At 35.3% G+C, this 19,544-nt stretch overlaps 2 protein-coding genes across 5 annotated transcripts; one reads left to right on the forward strand and one right to left on the reverse strand.

The window, feature by feature from the left end:
- Nucleotides 1-490: 490 nt before the first annotated feature.
- On the forward strand, nt 491-1,658 carry LOC107634734 (NAC domain-containing protein 104-like). Its single transcript, XM_016338155.3, has 3 exons — nt 491-754; nt 851-1,128; nt 1,247-1,658. Exons 1-3 carry the CDS (start codon nt 592-594, stop codon nt 1,388-1,390), a joined length of 585 nt encoding a protein of 194 aa, XP_016193641.1. The 5' UTR covers nt 491-591; the 3' UTR covers nt 1,391-1,658.
- A 3,096-nt stretch (nt 1,659-4,754) lies between these two features.
- LOC107631611 (Mitochondrial substrate carrier family protein) lies at nt 4,755-9,541 on the reverse strand. Of its 4 annotated transcripts, none has more exons than XM_016335100.3 (7): nt 8,964-9,541; nt 7,622-7,738; nt 7,463-7,538; nt 7,143-7,238; nt 6,287-6,803; nt 5,851-5,986; nt 4,755-5,285 (listed from the first exon to the last, which is right to left on the reverse strand). In XM_016335100.3, exons 2-7 carry the CDS (start codon nt 7,736-7,738, stop codon nt 5,085-5,087), a joined length of 1,143 nt encoding a protein of 380 aa, XP_016190586.1. In that variant the 5' UTR covers nt 8,964-9,541; the 3' UTR covers nt 4,755-5,084. The 4 variants fall into 4 exon arrangements, with proteins under 4 accessions (XP_016190586.1, XP_088365620.1, XP_020975541.1 ...); XM_088509494.1 differs by having other exon boundaries at nt 4,755-5,760; XM_021119882.2 differs by having other exon boundaries at nt 7,143-7,247; nt 8,964-9,528.
- Between the last annotated feature and the right edge of the window lie 10,003 nt (nt 9,542-19,544).

The following is a 19,544-nucleotide window of genomic DNA, read 5'->3' on the forward strand; positions in this document are numbered from 1 at the left end:
ATCAGCATGAAGTGTCATCATGACCCACACTATAGCAGTACATACATTTATGTTATTATATATCAAACATTTTTGTCTTTTGAATCTAGTTTTTTACACCATACTTATAAACAAAATTTCTCACATTTTTTCTCTAAAAAGCTATATTGTATCTGTTTCTATAATAAATGAATCAATAAAGCTATCAAAAGATTTCTTCTGCTACACACACATTATGATTAAATATTTAGGCCAATCCTCCAGTAAGATTCTGTTACACTTCCGCCGCCTTGTATGCTTGGTGTTCAGTGCTTAAAGTGCCTCAAACTTTATCCAAAAATATTTTTTGATTTGATGAAATATTGAAAATTTATATCAGTGCTGTATTTGTACATGATAAATAAGACTCCAGCTTCAGTTTCACGTCATTTCTCTCTCTCTCTCTCTCTCTCTCTCTCTCTCTCTCTCTCTCTCTCTCTCTCTCTCTCTCTCTCTCTCTTTGCACTATAAATAACACACATACCTTGGACCACCAACACCAACACCTTCATTCTCCATTTTCTCACATACCCTTTTTGTAATAGCAGCAGCTGGTTTCGTTTTCTTGCTTTAATGGGGGATAGCAATGTCAATCTTCCACCGGGGTTTCGATTTTATCCCACTGATGAAGAGCTTGTAGTCCATTTCCTTCAGAGAAAAGCAGCACTTCTACCTTGCCACCCTGATGTCATTCCTGATCTTGATCTCTACTCTTTTGATCCATGGGAACTTGATGGTATCATTCTTTCTCTATGTTCCAATACTTGCATGACACATTGCAAGAGAATTGAAGTTGATGAATACAATCATGTGTGTGTGTGTGTGTGTGCAGGTAGAGCTTTGGCAGAGGGGAACCAATGGTACTATTACAGCAGAAGGACACAAAATAGGGTCACTGCCAATGGTTATTGGAATCCAATGGGAATTGAAGAGGCAGTGGTTTCAAACTCAAGCAACAGGAGAGTTGGTATCAAGAAATTTTATGTGTTCTATGTTGGAGAAGCCCCTCATGGTAACAGAACCAATTGGATCATGCAAGAGTATCGTCTTTCAGATTCTGCAGCATCCTCTAGCAGATCATCAACCAAAAGAAAATCACAACCAAAAACAGTTAGTACCACAATTTCACCTCAAAAACATAGTTCAAGTTTAATAATGTATGCCACTTAGATTATTATTATTATTATTATTATTGATTTTTTTTCCTTCCTGGTTTTGGTGTATTCAGGATCATAGTAAATGGGTGGTATGTAGAGTCTATGAAAGTGATGAAAATGATGATGATGGTGATGGTGATGGAACAGAACTCTCTTGTTTGGATGAAGTTTTCTTGTCATTGGATGATCTTGATGAAGTAAGCTTGCCAAATTAGATGATGCAAAACTTTTGTTAGCAGCATTATTATCCCAAATGGGGATAATTAATTAAGGCTAAATAGCTGTTTAATGCAAATTTGTTAGTACTTAATGTAGTTAAGTTTGTTTTTTTGTATTTAGCTTTAGCAGTGTAGCTGCAGAAATTGCAATCAAAAAGTGTTTTAAACTTTTAATTAAGTTGCCAGAGCTAGAAGATTTTCTATAGCAACCCTTGAAGTTGGGGCACTAGCTAGGTGAAATTTATGGCCAAGCAATATGCATTGTGACGTTATGCTTTCAAATATACCATTGAAACTTACTTGCTTACTTACTTTATTTTGATGCTGACACGTGGTTAATTACATGCCGAGTAATCAAAAAGTGTCCATTGTCAACCACTAATATCAGTAGTAATTATTTGATCTGTAATTAAAATTCCATAAGATATGCAAAAGCAAGAGGGCCGTCTCATTTCAATGCAAAATTCTACTAGGAATAGGAATTTCCTGGTTCAATGTAGTGTAACATGATGAAATCCAAACCAAATCCAATTGAAATTCTCACGTGCAAGGATTGTTGAGTGAATTAAGATTTGAATTCATAGAATCCAAGTTGAAACAGAGAGGAAGGTTGTGGAGCCCATTCAGCACTGTAATGGAAGGTTGCAAGTGAACATAGCATATAGATCACAATAACATTGATGGTATTTGGTAGCTAGTTGTCTTGTGTCGCAATGCTAAGGACATTTCATTTATTTTTGGTTTTTTTTTTTTTTTGTTATTGCATACTTGGATTCCTGCTTAGGAAAGCATCAAGTCATGTGTGATGCAAGCATTCGCATGCTTTCAAGCACCAACACTAGCACTATATTTAATAATAATAATAATAATAATAATAATAATATGCATATATTATGATCATCACAATAAGAGTGCCATACCAGTCCATTATGCTCACCTTACTCATGAGATTCGATCTTTATAGCCAAGATAGATAAAGAGGGTTGTAGTTTGATGTGTAGAATCGATCACACTATATGTCAAATGAAATATGGTTAATTAATGATATGCTAAGACTTAATATTTAGCATGACCCTAAAAATGTTTCACCAACAAAACCAAATCACATAATAAACTTCTATCACATGTTGCTATAAAATTTGAAAGTCTCATTCTCAGAGAACAAACTAATTAAACTACTCTCTATAAAATTTGAACTTGGTTATATATATATAATCACAGAAGTTATAATCTCTGACAAAATTATGGGAATCTCACACCACTAACATATACTAATAGCTTGAATAGTCATAAGCTTTTATTACTTGCATTACTCAGTGAAGTCATAATCCTTGTCAAGTTAGCATTTTCTAATATTCTATATGTTTTTTTTTTTTTAATTGTTTAAAAAGAGAGGTCAATTCTGTTTTTCTATAATTGTCAAATGGCCTCATTAATTATTAACATAAATAAGCACTATCAATTACAGACTATCAACTAATAATTGCTCTACTAATAATTACAATCCCAACAGTGTGATTGATCGAATATAAATTCTAAGAAAAACAGTCTCACTGAAAAATCCTTACCTCTTTTAATAGAATTTACCATGTATTTTTCTTTATACTATAGATGATAAAAAATACATGATCCACAAACTGATGCAAATTATTTAACTCTCACAGGGTCCAAATTCCCTCAGATTAACTAGTAACTTTTTCTATCACTCCCACCCAAAGCATCCTAAACTAGAAGACATGCCCCTGCATGTAAAGGAACAATATGAATGAATTATGAGATCAAATGCATTGAAATGCCTTCCTCTACAAGTCGTTTAATTTCCCTAGAAAATTTGACTGAGAGATCATTGATCACACCACTCTTACTTGGTTTTTACAATTAGGGATAATGAGAGTCACAATATAACTAAAAAAAGCTGCAATTCAAGTATAACCCTTGTCTTCCAAGTCATACTAAAGCAAGATTTCAATCAGAATAGCCTTTTCACTTTTGTTCCTAATTTGTTTAAAAGTCACATGCAAGTTCTGACACCTTGGGATAGAATCCAACACCTGCAAGCTGCAACTTAGTACTCAAAAGTGAACACAAAAAATATATTGATTTTGTCCTATCTAACCATACCCATGCCATGCTACCCTTCATTAGTCCATTCTTCATATAATAATAAAACTATTTCATTGCTTAATAAGCTAGTAACCACCGAGCCCCCTAATCATCTCACTCGTGCTTACTTATTAACATACCACATGTGACTTGACAGAAAGGTGTGATTTTCGGTGGCAACTTCAAAAACACCAAAACTCATTACTTAGGACTCAAAATTATATACTTTATGGATTTCATTTTAATCCCACACAGGAATTCTAGCCCCCCATTCGGATGAAAAATCCAAAATCAAAATGGAAGTCATAATGATTGTTCAAAGTCTTGAGAACATACACAATACATATAATGGACCAAAAGTTTTCCATCTTATTCATAAAGCATTAGTTGTTTGCAACAAAATTTATGTGTGTGTATGGGACATAAAGGGGAAGATGAGTGCTTGACATGTACCTATCAATCTCAGTATCAGCCATGCTGGCTTCTTTGGGTTGCTTGTTTTTTAGGTATGATGATGGGTTTCTTTAAATAATGACAAAAAGTGAAATTGGCTTGAATGATTATGAGGCCAATACCTATGTAGCTTTTGAGTGAAGTTAATTTATACTACTCCATCCATGCAACCATCCAAGGTCAACATAAAAGTTCAAAAAAAGTCAACCACACATAAAAGGATTCATCAACAGGGAAAAAGGTGCTGCTTAGAGGTGAAAATGCTCAGTGAGATTTGAGTGTGCTAAAAGGAAGAGGACTTTGTCCCCTAATGGTCTGTTTTAGTGACTTAAATATAAGAAGGGACAGGAAGAAAATACATGGTTTGTATTTACCACCCCCTTGTTTTGGGATCCTTGCATTATACATGTACACAAGTGTTATCAGTTAAACTACTAAAAACACTTGATAAATACTAATTTATCTTCATCAAAATATTTTAAAATAAATTATATTTTAATTCTAATTATGTTTAGTTATTTTATTATAAGATAAAGTTATGTCTTTAACCTATATTTTTGTCAAATAGGCAATTTTAGTCCATTAATTGTATTTATTTTCAATTTAATTTCTTTTTTATTTTTTCAATTTGGCTCCTCCATCTAATTAACACAAAATGCTAATATGACACAAATGGTAACAATGTGCAACACATGTATTGCATTAAGTCAACATTTTTATCAGCTATTTAAAATGAGGCCAAATTAAGTGAAAAAGAAAATTAGGAAAGATAATCTACATTTATATTTACGGGGTATAGTAGCACATATAAATGGGGAAAATATACATTTAAATCTTATTTGATTATCGGTCATTGAAAAGGTACAAAATCTGGAAAGGAAAACATGTTCCACATGCAAATCCCTCAACTCACAAGAATCAGTTTTATGTGCAGTAAACAACATGCAGTCTTTTTCTCTTTCTTTCAATCTGTTGATCATCAAAGTAAATAATTCATTTCACTATTTCAATATCCTATTCAACTATGGTAATTATGAAGAAATATCTGCTTCTATTTCCCTTTACTAGTACACAGCGGCACAGATCGTGTTATTCTTAGGAAGAAAGAAAAAGTACTAGGCATTTTAACAGGAAATCAAGTCAAATTAGAAGCAAGATGATCGACAGCGAAGAAATAACTTCCTACAATCATGAATGATGCAAGCCCAGAGCGAGCCATCCGCCACCGAAGACCACGGAACAATAGATTCCTGTCAGAAGGATGGATCCCGGTATATCTTTCAAACTTGTTTCCTGGCTGTTTCCACTTCAGGAGCCTTCTCTCCATTGAAACATACTGGAACACGACAAGTGAACTACTATCAGATTGGTTGGAATTTGGAAACCCATGAAACGGAGGTTTTATTTTACTTAACTAGATATTTTTCCATGTTAGACATGGCATTATAAAGAACCAAATGTCCTAATTCATCCTACTAATTATTTAAATAAGCAGCCAGTGGTAGTGACAAGCTTGCCTTTGCAAGTCTGAATGAAAAATTACAACGATCCAAATGAGTTACTAATGACAACATGAAGAGAGAAGAGTACAGAGCCATGCTTAATTTAGCTAGTCAGAACTTGAACATTGTTCAAGACTTCAAGTATTTATGTTGTGCTTAAGGGAATGGGAGAGGCATGTCAGCATTGGTACTAAGGTTAGGAGGTAGTGGGTTCCCGTGCCTGTGCTGTTGCTATATCTTCATTAGTATTGAAAGTGCCAAAGTCACTATGCAGAAAAGAATCAAACAACTTATGGCTTGTTCTGATTTCTGCTAATGCATCAACATGTTATTAAAGAGTAAACAAAAGAAGAAGTTCATAATTCACAAGATACATTTTCTATAACAAGCAAAACATACCTTTGGTAGCACAGTGCACTGTGATCTAGTTCTTGTAGTATCAAAGGCATGAGAAGCCGCAGCAGCAACTGAAGCTGACAATCCAGCAGCAATACTAACAAATAAAGGAGACAATGGACCAACTTCTTCATCTGACCTGAGTCAAGAGAAGCACATTTGAACAAAAAGGGCAACTAGACTAAAGTCAAAAATAAAAAAGATGCATTGGACATAAATGTGAAATCAACTAAACCTATTTAGAAGTAATTAAAAGTAGGAATCAAGACAATAACTTAAATACCATCAGCTGCAGGTTGTAAATTCCAAAATCAATATTTTTCACAAAGCTGATATTTTTCATAAAACCAAACACAACTATCACCTTAGCAGTATAAAAAATACGAAGAAAAAAATAGGTGTTAAAAATAATCATTTTATTGACGATCAAGAGATAAACCTGGGCGGAGGATCCATCCCTACAGCCTTCCAATCAAGCATTGCTTGATGCAGAAACTGCCAGCTTGAGAAAAATACACCACCAAACACAGAATCTCGAGCAATTCCCGAACGAAGACCTCTCCATAATGCGCCCCATCCTTCCAATGATATAATATCAGATGGCCTTCTGACATTGCAAACTGATGGTGGCTTCCCAGATCCTGTCATCATCCAAGGATACTCCAGCAGTGCACTTGTCACATTAGTATTTTTGGTAGATAGGGTAGAGATGAGACCGACATATTGGTTCAAGGATCTCTTGTCAGGATAACAGCCACTCAGTAATCTTGAAATTAAAGGTGGTTGGGCTCCCTTGTCCAAAGCAAAAGTAGAGTTCGGAATGTATGAAGCTGAGGAAACCTGTTCACGAAGCTTGATAAGTTCAAATGGAGAGCTTATCAAAGCCTCTACAGCACCAGCTGCCATTCCAGCCAAAAGAGCATCAGAAGCAGAGACATAATTATCTTCCAGCCCATCTGCCAAAAATGTAATTGAGCACCAAAATCATTCTCCGAGAAAAACGTGTCACAATAATGACAATATAACTATAATTCACAAATATCAAACTCCAAAAGGTACTGTTAAATTTTGAAAACCCAAGTCAATTTCCTTGAGGTCAACTAGTCAAGGGGTCTCTCGAAATAACATAATGCTACGCATACAAAATTTCAGTCTTTAATGATTGATATGAAGAGGGACATATAGTCATTTGGAACAAAGCAGTACTAGTTTCTTATGTGAGTATTTCCTAAAAAGCTGAATCATAAAGTGCTATTTACCACACAATTGATTTGCGGAAAAAATATAGGAATTACCCTTATAAAAGGCAGTGATGATTTCATAGACCCCAAATCGAGCTCCGAGACCAAGAGTCCTTCCAAGTGCTAACGATCCATAACCACTAAACAGACCTGAAATGCCTCAATTACAACATGATATATGAGCTACGATGTATGCTGAGTTTGCGCCTTGACCAGTTATATCACCCATATTATCCATCCATAGAGAACTTAACATTCGCATTCTAATGTCTATTCTAGCTCCAACAAAAGGTCCACTACTTCTCCTATCAACTTATGTTTCACTTATGGAACACCCCATCATAGTATTAAAATAAAAAATCCAGCATACCTACCTGAATTACCAGAGAGAGTGAGAATTCTAAGCAAGAGCTCGGCAGCATTCAATTGTTTACCGGAACTAGAAGCAACCTTGAATATAAAAGAAAAGAGGCCAGTTTGAAGCAGTTCAAAAATGAAAGTGGATGGGGGATTATAAACAAAAGGATAAGAACCTGAGTCAGGACTTTCATGGTGTCGAGGGGATATGTGAGAGCAGAAGCAAAAGCCACAGAGCCAACTGCAGCAACACCATGAATCACAAACATCTGGCTCTTGGACAAGTCATCCATCTGAACACCAAAGAGAAAAAAAGTGAGAAAGAAAATGGCAAAAGGAATCAGCGAGGGTTTTTTTTTTAAAATAAAAAAAAAATAACTCAGTCCAAAAGGAATACATGCATAAGATATTAAGATGTCAGAGAGGGGCCAATGAGCCTTGGTTCTAATGGCATTTCTCCCCCCTCCCCACCTCAAGGTCTAGGGTTCAAACCCTAGAGAATGCAATTGAGGGAAAATGTGATAAAATATGTGAGGAGTGTGTGGGTGTGTTGTGTACCTAGGATTCGGGGTTGTCCAATCCATTGGGGTACCTAGGATTGGGGGTTGTCCAATCCGACCAAAAAAAAAAAAAAAAAAGATGTCAGAGAGGGCTCCTCCAAGCAATGACTTAAAAGAGCTATGGAGGGAGATCTGGCAAATCCAGGTACCTCAAAACTAAAAATGTTTATGTGGAAAGTAACCCATGACATAGTCTCTCTAGGAGTGAAGTTGCTCAAGGAGGAGGACAGCAGCACGCGGCCTGGAGGGCAAAGACGGAGAAGGCAACACCCATGAGTAGCAAGCTTCTGGTTTGAGGCAAGGTCCTGACTCTTCTCAGGGTCTGTCGGTGTTCGATGGAGAAGGAAAGGGGGCTGCGACACCATAAGGGATAAGTGGGGTTCCTGGTCATGGGGCGGGCCTCTGGTTAGGTTACTCGGGTGGGTTCTGTTTCTTCGGGCAGGTCTAGTACATGGACTAGAGCATGGTTTCGGTCGCAACTGATCAGGCTATTAAATTAGGTGGAAACTCAGGCAGTCAACTTCAGAAAGTCTATTATCTAACTATAATTTCAACTCAATTCCAACACTAGTATCAAAACAGATAACTTTAATCACAACACTAGCATCAAAATAGATCAAGCAGATTAATATACAATAAAGCATCAATCACATAACCTTAGTCACAACTCACAACACCAGCATCAAAATAGATTAATATACAATAACAAAAAAATCCGATTGACAACAATTACGAATTACAGATTAATATACAATAAACAACAATCACATAACCTTACTCACAACTCACAACACTAGCATCAAAACAGATCAATATACAATAAATAGTCAAAAATTCAATTGACATGCATTATCAATTAATATACAATTCAAGATGATTAATTTATAATAAAGCTCACCTTCAAGAGAAAGCAAACAGTATACAATAACAAAAAAGTAATAATAATAATAAAGCTTACCTCTACAACTTAGCTTAGCTTGGACAATGGAAGAGAAGCAAGACGCACAGTCAGACAAGGCCAGAAGAAGAGTGACAGAGACAAATGAGGCACGACACGCAGAAGCAGAGGCGAAGGCAAAGAAGGCGAGTCACGACGTAGCCAAGACAATGGCTTCAATACAGAGGAGGCAAGCAGCGATTAGCGGTGAGCAACGAGCAGTTGCAAACAGCGACTGTCAGTGGGAAGACGAGGCACAGCTGCCGGCGAGAGGCGCAGAGAGACGTGGCCAATGAGTGAGACGCCGTTGTCGTGTGTCTATTTTTATGCTTGACCGCAGGGAGAGATGCGAGCCACCGTGGAGCATAGACCGGCGAGGTGACACTGAGGAGACAACAGTGAAGGTTCAGGTGAGGCGAAGGCCAACAGAGGCACAGGGACAACGCGACGCGGTCGGAGGCGTCAGACGAACAGGATGACGCAGAGGACACGGCGACCGAGCGGTGTAGGCAACAGTGGCTCTGTGAGAGTGACAAGGTTGAGGCGCCGCGTGGAGCTCCTCTTCCGTTTTCGCCCGTTTCAGAGTGAGAGAGTGCGTTGGGGAAGGGGATCCTTCGCTGTATTCGGGTTTTGTTAAACTCAAAACGGCGTCGTTTTGAGAGAGTTTTCTATTTAAATAAAATAAATTATTTATTTATTCAATAAATTGATTTACAGAATTTTATTTTTTAAAACATTTAGAATAATTTCGCTAATAGCCAAAACCGCATTGAATTATTGATTTATTTCTGCATGTTTATGCTATCACTGGCAGTAAAAATGGATAAAAAAGAGGGGAGAGAGAAAATCATTGTTAATCACTCCCACGATTTTTTTTTTTTCCCTTTTTTTCTATTCGATTTTGTTAGGTAAAGAATGATTTTTGTAAATAATATGAATAATAGATTATAAAATTGATCCAATAAAATAAAAAAATAACCTACTCCAAATTACTTCCTAAACCCTAGCTATTAGGATAAACATAAAGTCATTGTTAATTATATATAAATAAGAATCAAAAGGAATAATCATCCAATTAAGAATAATCAACATAATCATTTGTATATCTATTGAATTGAACATCCAAGATATCTATAATTCACATTGTTTAATATTTTCATTATCTTCTTATACTTTTCTTTTTCTATTTTCGGCTTTTCGCTACAGTGATAGCATAACTTTTGTTTTCGCCTTTTGCCCGTGAAATTATAACTAAATGTAAAAAAAAAAAGTAAAATTTTGTAAATTAATTTATTTGAATAAATAATTTATTTATTTTATTTAAATAAAAAACGTTTTGAGATAGGGTTTAAAAAAATGAATCGGTATGAGTTTTTTTAAATTTGACGGTTCACCATATTTTATTAAAATCGTCTGGGATCAAATGGGTTGTTGCTAGTTTTTTTTTATCTGGTCTTATACCCTGTCTGGATGAGTTCTATGATTGATTCACCAATTTTTTTATCCGACCGGCCATGGTCAATCTAGTTTTTGCAACAATGGTGCAAATTCAATGCATACTTCGATCCTAGACAATCACTTTCGTCTATTAGATACTTATCTATATCCTTATAAATCCGCAACTGTTCATTATACTTTGGCAAAATAGTCATCAAAGAGAGTAAACCTCATTCGTAACTAATTTACACTCTCTTCCATGTTTACTCTACAACTCGGAAACCACTTATATGAGAACGGTTACTAATTCGAAATACAATCTATATATACAAGAGAAAACTGAGATTATTGTATTATCATTTACACACAACACATTAATCTTTACTCGTTCAAGTGATATATTTGAATAATTATTTGATTTGAACGTCAGAATTCTTTTTGCAAATACCACACTCGGTCTAGAACCTGATGTGGTAGGCGGCATTACTGGCGAGAATCCTGCACCGAATTCGCAAGAGGATTTGACAACTGATAATTTGTAAGGAAATAACATAGAGGAGGCTTGCATGCATGATGAATCGGGCTGGGAGGAGAGAGAGATGCTTTGAATAAATTAGGTTATTTATTTTTATTTATAAAATTTAAAAATGCTAACTATATTATAACTTTTTTAATATTAATATTTTTTAATAGTAAATTATTTTTGAATTCATAAATTTGAATAATATTGTTGTAAAAGAAATAGTAACTAAAATAATCTTAATTATTTTAAGTACTTAATGTAATGGGACTATAGCAGGGACTAAAATTAGTTCCTCCTAATGGAGAAGAGAGATACTTTGAGTTCCTATTTACTGTTCATGACGTAAAAACTAATGTGGAGTTACTTTTTATGACAGGTGGGCCATAAATAGGGACTGAGATGAGTTCCGTACTGGAGATGGTCTTACTTTTTCAGTCTGTGTCTCTCTCTTTCTATATATATATATATATAACTCCCTCTTGTTGCTGCTGGTTCTCTATGTTATATCTCTTGCAGTCTTCCTGACTCTCCCTCTCTCCCATCTCTGCTCTGTCTCTCTCGCTTCCCCCGTATCGCTCTACCTATCTCCCAACACAGGCTGTTTGGTTATCTAACGCCATTATTGAGAAAGTTGCTAGAAGGAACGTAACGAGAGCATCATGCCGAGAAAAAATAAATAAAAATTCTGAATCAGACCAAGTCACGATATGATGTGGCTAGAAGGAGCGTAATGAGAGACAATAATTACTCAACACTTAAATTTAAGAGTGAATACCCCATCCGGCCCCTGACAATTATCTCGAAAGGACAACGAGGCCCCCAAGAAAAAAAACACCCAATCTGGCCCTTGATAATTTTTTTTGGGACTGATTAGCCCTTGTGCCAAAAAAAATAACATTGATTTTTTTTTTTTGCACAGGGGCCTCGTTGTCCTTTCGAAGTAATTGTCAGGGCCGGATTGGTTTTTTTTTTTTGTTAGGGGCCGGGTTGGGGTTTTTTTTTTTTTTTGTCAGGGGCCTCGTTGTCTTTCGAAATAATTGTCAGGGGCTGATTTGGGTTTTTCTCTATATTTAATGGGTATATTCCCAGGTCATTTTCCAACACCCAAGACGTTGATTTACAATCATTTCATTGAGACATTCCACTTTTTAGTATCTAAATAAAAAAACATAACAAATGGAAGGGTTGCCAACGTAGTTAACCATGCCGTATGAATGATAATTAGACTATTCTTATATTCTACAGTCTATATACATGCACGTTGGGTTAACTAATTTACTCATGCTCACAACATTCTAGTGTTAATAGGATGATGATGCGGTTGGGATAGAAGTCATACGACCTATAATTTGTTAGCACAAAAAATTCATGCCCCTTGTTGCTATGTTTCATCAACCAGAGTGACATTTTCGGTCCTCAATCCAATAACAACATCTCACCCATAGAGTTAATGGGCCTCAAGGCCGTTGATTCTCAGTCCACCCTACGTAAAAAACACACTCCTACTGTATATCAAGAAGGAACTATTCAACCTGATTGAAATAAAAAACAGTACAGCATAACACTAATTCACAACAGTAAACAGTTAATCCCCCTATCATCCAGGTACAGATACATGCAAAGTGTCATCTTAAAACATCTGACTTCCCCTTACACATACGATATTCATGCAAAGTGACTATATACTATTCACAGACAACACATTTTCAAAAACATACTCGACAAAACGCTAGCTGAGGTTGCGGAGCAGTTTCATGACCTGCACGGAGACAAAACTAAATTAATCCAATTTTAGTATTGCACCCTAATTAATGACTAACAAAACATGCCGAACACATAATAGTACAGTTTGGAAGTCGTGATTACCTCCCTAGTTATGTCGGCAGGGTCCAGTAGATGTTCCAACCTCACATTCCCGCTTTGCGTCGTTCCTATCACGTCTTCGCCAAGACCAAGCAGGCGATACGGAAATACAAAAAATTTGAGATAAGACATTTTAACAAAATAAGAAAATACAAAAAAAAAAAACGCTTGACAAATACAGATTATTATTTTTTCTGGCGGTGTCAGATGTCATTTTTTCCCCCTTTTTCCTTTAAAAGAAATCATTTTACCATTTGGTCGTGAAAATAATTAACATCTTTCTTACACTGACTACAGTTGCCTTGAATGTAATTGTAGAACTACTTGTTCAACATGCTTTTAGGATACACAAGCTGCTGCCCATGCTCAGGTGGAAGCAGTCAACGAAACGAAAATAGAAGTGGACAAGAAAATAGAAGCTAACCTGAAAGCAAATACAGAAATTAAGGTTGCAACATATATGGCTTTGAGGAATGCAGATATGGCAGATTCTGTGATAGAAGCAGTCAAGGATGACCCAAGAAGGTGGCGTGAAGAACAAAATAGCGATATGGGCTACACAAAAAATTAATCAATTTCGTCAATCTCCTTGCACATCTACAAGGCAATAGAAAGTCAAAGATTAGATATATAGATAATGTTCAATCTATAACAAAAAATAAGCAAAAGGGAACCATATTGGTGGTAGCAATTAAAATTTTGCCCTTTCTCTTTCGGATTTGGGGGTTCTTAATCAACTACATGTCCAGCACGATCATCTTACAGATGAACAACTTCCATAAAAATATTTTGCAAACGCAGATAAACTCATTCTCAAAATCTGTTTCAAAGTATTTAGCAAGGAGACTATACATGTAATCAAACTACTTTGGCATATTAACATTGCAAATTAGCAATTAATAACACCCTTGCTTGCTAAAATTGTGCGAAGTATTTAAATTAAGTTACCATTGAAAATTGAAATGGAATGCTGTTTAAACTAACTTCTGTTATTACAATTGCAAATTTTAGGCACAAATTTGTTGGGATCAGAAATTATGAACACGGTCCTACAAAGGTAGAATCAAAACTCTAACCTTTTCTTAGGAAGCACATCACATCTTTACCCAAACATGAGCATACCCACATTTCAGAGACGAAAAAACGTATGGCATAATAGTTTCATCTGGACTTTGTGCAACGAAAATATACAATGCATACCTCCACTGGCAGATCGCGATCGATGGCAGTCTCGCCCAGCTTCGGTGCTCCGTTTTTTGCGCATTGACACTGTCCCACTCGTAGCACAGCACACTCTCTAGTGAAGCCAACCAATCTCCGCCAACACACGTGGAGCCACCACCTAGGGAACCTAAGCCTTGCTCCGGCACCGTCAGAGGAGGAGCAAGTTCTTCTCTCTATCTAGAGTTTTTATTTTCCCTCCGTTAAGTTCATCCCCTAGGTTACCCTCTTTCTATTTCCAACGAAGCAACCTGAAGCCACCACCAAAGCCATTTTTTCTACTCCATTTACAAATACTTTACAACAAAAAAAATCCACTTCAGATAAGCCCATTATTAGCTATCATAACGGATCCTGTAATACAACTTAATTAATATACTTCATCCCGTAATCTTCTAAACTCACTTGTCTCAACATTCACGGATTCACAGTCTTCTCTGAACACTGCCACCAGTTTTCTCAGAATTGGTCTCATGAAGTGGACAAGTGTCACTGAATTATCCTGCCACCACATTTCTATACGTGTAGAACATAACTTCCTTTCTACACTAGAGAATCCACCTTTTTTAAATTCATTATGGTTAAGAACCAAATTTAAGAGTATATAAAAGGAACCGATTTTGATAATTATTTCAGATTTTATAAATATTATAAAGGTGATAGTAATTCTTCACATAATATTTAATACTTTATTTTATAAATTTAATGGCTACATTATAATCGTTATTTATCTTAAAAGAGGTGGTTATAATATTATTATATATTTTATTCAAAAGAATGTGACTCAACATATAATATTAGTTATATTCTTGTGTGGATGAACTTTTGAGATATAACTCGTTTCTTGCGTTATTGTAATACGTCTTTTTTTAATGGAGTGAGAATAACTCGGACGTCAAAGAACACAATGGGTAGATACCTGCAAAAGACACTCCAACACTCAAATTAGTATGTATTTAAGAGGTATATAATAATTCTATGAATATAAAATATTAGACATGAAAGAACTTATCATGTGGTGCCCTTTTTGAGATATAGAAATTAGTGCTTTTATAAACATAGGGTTGATGAATAGAGTTGATGTTATGACCGTTAGTCATTAAGTCAGAATAATGGTTATTAAGATTATCCGTTACAAACTTAGAATAAAGGCAAATAAAGTCGAGTTATGACTCATAATGCACAATAAAGATCGAGCTATAAGGTGACAGATCACAGCCCCCAAGCTTTGTCTGCCGATCATATGATCCAGGCTAAGCTTAGAAAATAAAATGCGTTACAACTCAGTTAAAAGATAAGTTAATAATGATATGGTGAGCCCCCAAGTTTAGTCGATTTATTTTGTTGGCACTTATTCAAAAAATAATTGAGTGGTAAAAGTCATTCTATCAAGATAGTCGTGTGGGAGATATTTTTCCGCTTGAGAACAATTTTTCATGACATGCGTATAGCATTTGATTGTATGTGAACTGAAAAGTTCAGAAATATGTATCCATTAACGGAATTAATTGTATGATCTAAGGATATAATGATTAATTGTCTTAGAAATTTTTCTGACCCACAACAACTTATTGATGAATTTCTCGTTCAAAGCAATTAGTTATTGAAAATTTATAATTTATATTGAAGGTATATCATATGACATGAATAAGATAAATTGAGAAAATAAATATGTATAAAATCGTAACATATATTGTAAAAGTACAAGAGTTCAAAGTAGTAACATATACCTTGAAAGTTGATAATTGTAGAGAAGAAGACGATATATGAATGTCATACATACCAAATGTGAATTACTTAATTTTATTTGTTAATATTATAACTTTGTTTCTTAGAATCTGCATTAACTTGTTAATAAAGCAATAAATAATTACATTTAATAATATAATAAATCTTGTTTAGCTATGAGGTATATTCTTTGTGCAAAAATAGCAAATTTGCATGTTTGTAACTATTTTTTGCTTAACTTTTTGCATTAAATAAATAGTAACATAAAATTTAATAGTATAAAGTGGATAGTAAATAAGTTATGTACAATTAATATATAATTAATTTTTTATGGAATTCAATTTTAAGATTTGAACTCATCATTACCGTTATTTAATTGTATAAATAAAATCATTAAGTAATAAGAATATAATACATGATGAAATAAAAATTCAATTGATATGGTTGTTATATGTCATTATTGTAAATGGATAGCTTTGTATTCTAATACAGGATGTCTCTTTCTCATTTTCTTTTTCAAAATAAAAAACAAGAATAGATGATCTTTAGTAATAAAAATAGGAAATGATGAGTATTATTGTCTTGCAAAAATATAGATAAAAATACAGAGAGAAAAGTATATTATTTGTAAGAATTATTCCAAGTATAGAACATATATTGAGGTTTGAATATAACTAATGAATTAGTAAATATTAGTTACACAAAATATAAATACAAAAGTATGTTGAATAAAATATATAATTTTAATTACGTAAATAGAGAACTTTGAAAAAGTAAGCAAAATTGATAAGCAAGTTTGTGTTCGGATTGATCGAAAACTGAGTTTGTTCCTTGATTAATTGAAAGTCGAGTTTGTTCTCGGATTGATTCATTGATCGATTATGAGATGTGAAATATTATGATACGTAAAGTGAATGTATAAAGTACATACTTTATAAAAAGTTACGATAAATTAAAATTTGATAAGAGGCATTAAATAAAATCTTAAACAATATTATTGAGATTGATTCAAAAATTTGAATGTAAATCAAGTTTATGAACCCGAGGGGAGTCGGAATTATTTTACTCGCCTCACGGTAGGCGCCAATTGTTCTTGTGTGGATGAACTTTCGAGGTATAGCTCGTCTCTTGCGCTGTTGTTGTAAACCCCGCTAAATTAGCTAATAATTAACCACTAAATTAAATTTTAATGAGGAAGATTATAAATGAAAATCTTATATTAAAATATAATAGAGCTTTTCAAAACAAGAATTTTAATACTAATTTCGAATAATTTGGGCCAAGATTGGGCCAAACTGGTTGAACTGGGCCCAAACCAGACCCGTGGGCCCAACCAGACCCATCATTTAAATGAGCTAAAGCTCATCTTCCTCCTCATTCAGCAAGAAGCACGCTGAAACACAAGGAGGGGAAGAAAGGGTTCCAAAGCCTTGCTCAAGTTTCTATCCACCATAACTTCTTTGTTCGAGCTCCGATCGCCGTACCGTTCACGGCCACGCGTCCAGCGCATCGAGCTCTTCGTTTCTACTGGAATAATTTCATAGGTAAGCCACAATCTCACCTCAAATCTTCTACCCCTTTTGATTTTCGAATTTTTGGGCCTTTATATTGAGATTTTGTCAAATTTGGTATTCTAGGTTCGACTTAGCTTGCGGAGCTTATCGAGATTGAGTTGTTTTGTTCGTGGGTATGGTAAGAATCACTGACCTTAGCCAATTCTTGATTTTAGTATGTGAATTCTAAATTTTAAAGTATATATGGATGATATGTGTGAACTAGGTATATATATATATATAAGTATTGGAATTGAACTGTGGACATTTGGAGGCTTGGTAGAGGATTGGTGCCAAGGTTTTGGTGATTTTGGAATTTGTGGGGCTCTGTGTGTATGGCTAAGTGGTTGCCTTGGACTGAACGTGGAAATCGGCCAAGGTATGGTTTAGGTTTCACGTAGGTAATATATAATGTTCTGTGAAAATTTAGGCTAGACGACCATAGGATAGGTTGGAGGTAAAGGAAGGTTTAATGTTTAGTATCCTTGTTGTTGAATTGTGTTATGAGTTGTGTATTGGATTGGGTGATTGCTATTGATGATAATAAAGGAATGTGAATTGATGAATTTGTGATCATTGATTTGTTGACAAGAATATATAAATGCCTAGGATGAGTGGATGATAAATTTGTTGATATAATTGAGAGATTGATGCATAATGTTGACGAATTGAGATATGGTAGTCTTGGAAGGATTATTGTGGTGATGGCAAAGCTATGCTGTATTGGTTTTGGTGTAGAGTATATGATATTTGAGTTGGCTTCTTTATGAAAATTGAGGTTTTGAATTTTGTAAGAAATTTGGTTTTTGGGCCGAACTTCGATGACTCATAACTTGGCTTCCTGACCCCCAAATGATTTCAAATTTATTTTATATGAGAATTTGGTCCGTGAAGTTTACGCCGTTCGAAAAATGGAAGAAAAATTATTTAAAACGAAAAAATTATGCATGTTGGAAGTTTGGGGTTCCAAATGTAAAATTCTACAGCTTTTGACTTAACCAGAATTTTAGCCAAAAACCTATGCTTGCGTATGCATACCTGCGCGTGCGTACACATAACACCAAAAAAGGGGGTTTTGCGTACACATGCAGGAGCTATACGCATACATGCAATTCTGTCCAGCGTACATGCGTGCGCGGACAGGTGCATGCGTACGGATCTTGGCCTAAAAAGAGACCTGTGCGTGCGCACACATGTGTATGTGTACGCACCCCCCTGTTTTCAGCAAATCATTATTTTGTGTTTTCAAAGTCAATTTGACCTTTTAAACCTCTATTTTCATATTGTTAGTCTTACATGTGATTAGGAAGCTTAGTAATGAGATGAAGCTAGGAAATTGAGGTAACTTGGGGATGAAAAAAAGAGGTAAACATGATGACTTATAAGAGAATGATGTGACGGTTAAAAGAAGTTATGATGTCATGGCTATGATGAATGATTATATAATGAATAAGAATGGTTATGACTATTATGCGCCTTATGAATTTAATGATATCTGAGATACGAGTTTCCCTGGGTAACAGAACCGTGGCTTGCCACCACGTGTTCCAGATTAAAACTCGATACTCTGTTGACCTTACGTCGTAAGAGTGACCGGGCACATATAAATTCTTGGGAATGGATATCCCACATTGAGTGAGTTATATATGAATGAATAAATGTATGAATTATGAATGAAATGAGAAAATCTATGCATAGACTCATGGGGATGCGCAACGAGGGACAGTCTAAGGGTTTCGGACTTGTCGGGTTGGCTGGATAACCGATAGATGAGCCTCATCAGCCATAGGACAGGCATACATGATGTGCATTCTGTTTGTTTGTCTGCTTTGCATTACTTGGGATTGCGTAACTGAATATATATTATGCTAATTGTTATATTTGCTACCTGTACTACCTGTTTCCTACTTGTGCTTGAAATTGTTTGGTTGTTTGTCTCTGCTAAATCCTTGGTGATGGAGGAGCGGAGGAAAGGTGGACTGGTTTGGAGATAAGGTTAGGTTTAAGTAAGTAAGTTTAGATTTCCTTAGAACACCTACCCCTTTTATGGCTTCTGTTTAGAATCTAAGTTTTATAACTGAGTGTTAGCGTTCTAGAATTGCCTCTGACATTACCAGGACCTTATATACTATGTGCATGGCACCTTTACCATGTTGAGAACCTCCGGTTTTTACCCCATATTGTGTTGTTGTTTTCAGATGCAGGTCGAGAGGCACCTCGCTAGGCGTCTGGATTCTTGAAGCGGAGCGGTTTCTGAGTTCTTTTGCTCTGTAGCTT

The sequence above is a fragment of the Arachis ipaensis genome, chromosome B3 (genome assembly GCF_059453495.1).
Source record: "Arachis ipaensis isolate K30076 ecotype BB chromosome B3, ASM5945349v1, whole genome shotgun sequence".
Lineage (NCBI taxonomy): Eukaryota > Viridiplantae > Streptophyta > Magnoliopsida > Fabales > Fabaceae > Arachis > Arachis ipaensis.

Bases quoted from the DNA above. Each gene is read 5' to 3' on its own strand.
- LOC107634734 (XM_016338155.3), top strand. From the start codon at position 592: ATGGGGGATAGCAATGTCAATCTTCCACCGGGGTTTCGATTTTATCCC. The intron at 755-850 runs GTATCATTCTTT...GTGTGTGTGCAG, and splicing joins TGATCCATGGGAACTTGATG to GTAGAGCTTTGGCAGAGGGG. The intron at 1,129-1,246 runs GTTAGTACCACA...TGGTGTATTCAG, and splicing joins GAAAATCACAACCAAAAACA to GATCATAGTAAATGGGTGGT.
- LOC107631611 (XM_021119882.2), bottom strand. From the start codon at position 7,738: ATGGATGACTTGTCCAAGAGCCAGATGTTTGTGATTCATGGTGTTGCT. The intron at 7,539-7,621 runs GTTCTTATCCTT...TTTATATTCAAG, and splicing joins CCATGAAAGTCCTGACTCAG to GTTGCTTCTAGTTCCGGTAA. The intron at 5,987-6,286 runs GTTTATCTCTTG...CTCTTGACTCAG, and splicing joins GGGATGGATCCTCCGCCCAG to GTCAGATGAAGAAGTTGGTC.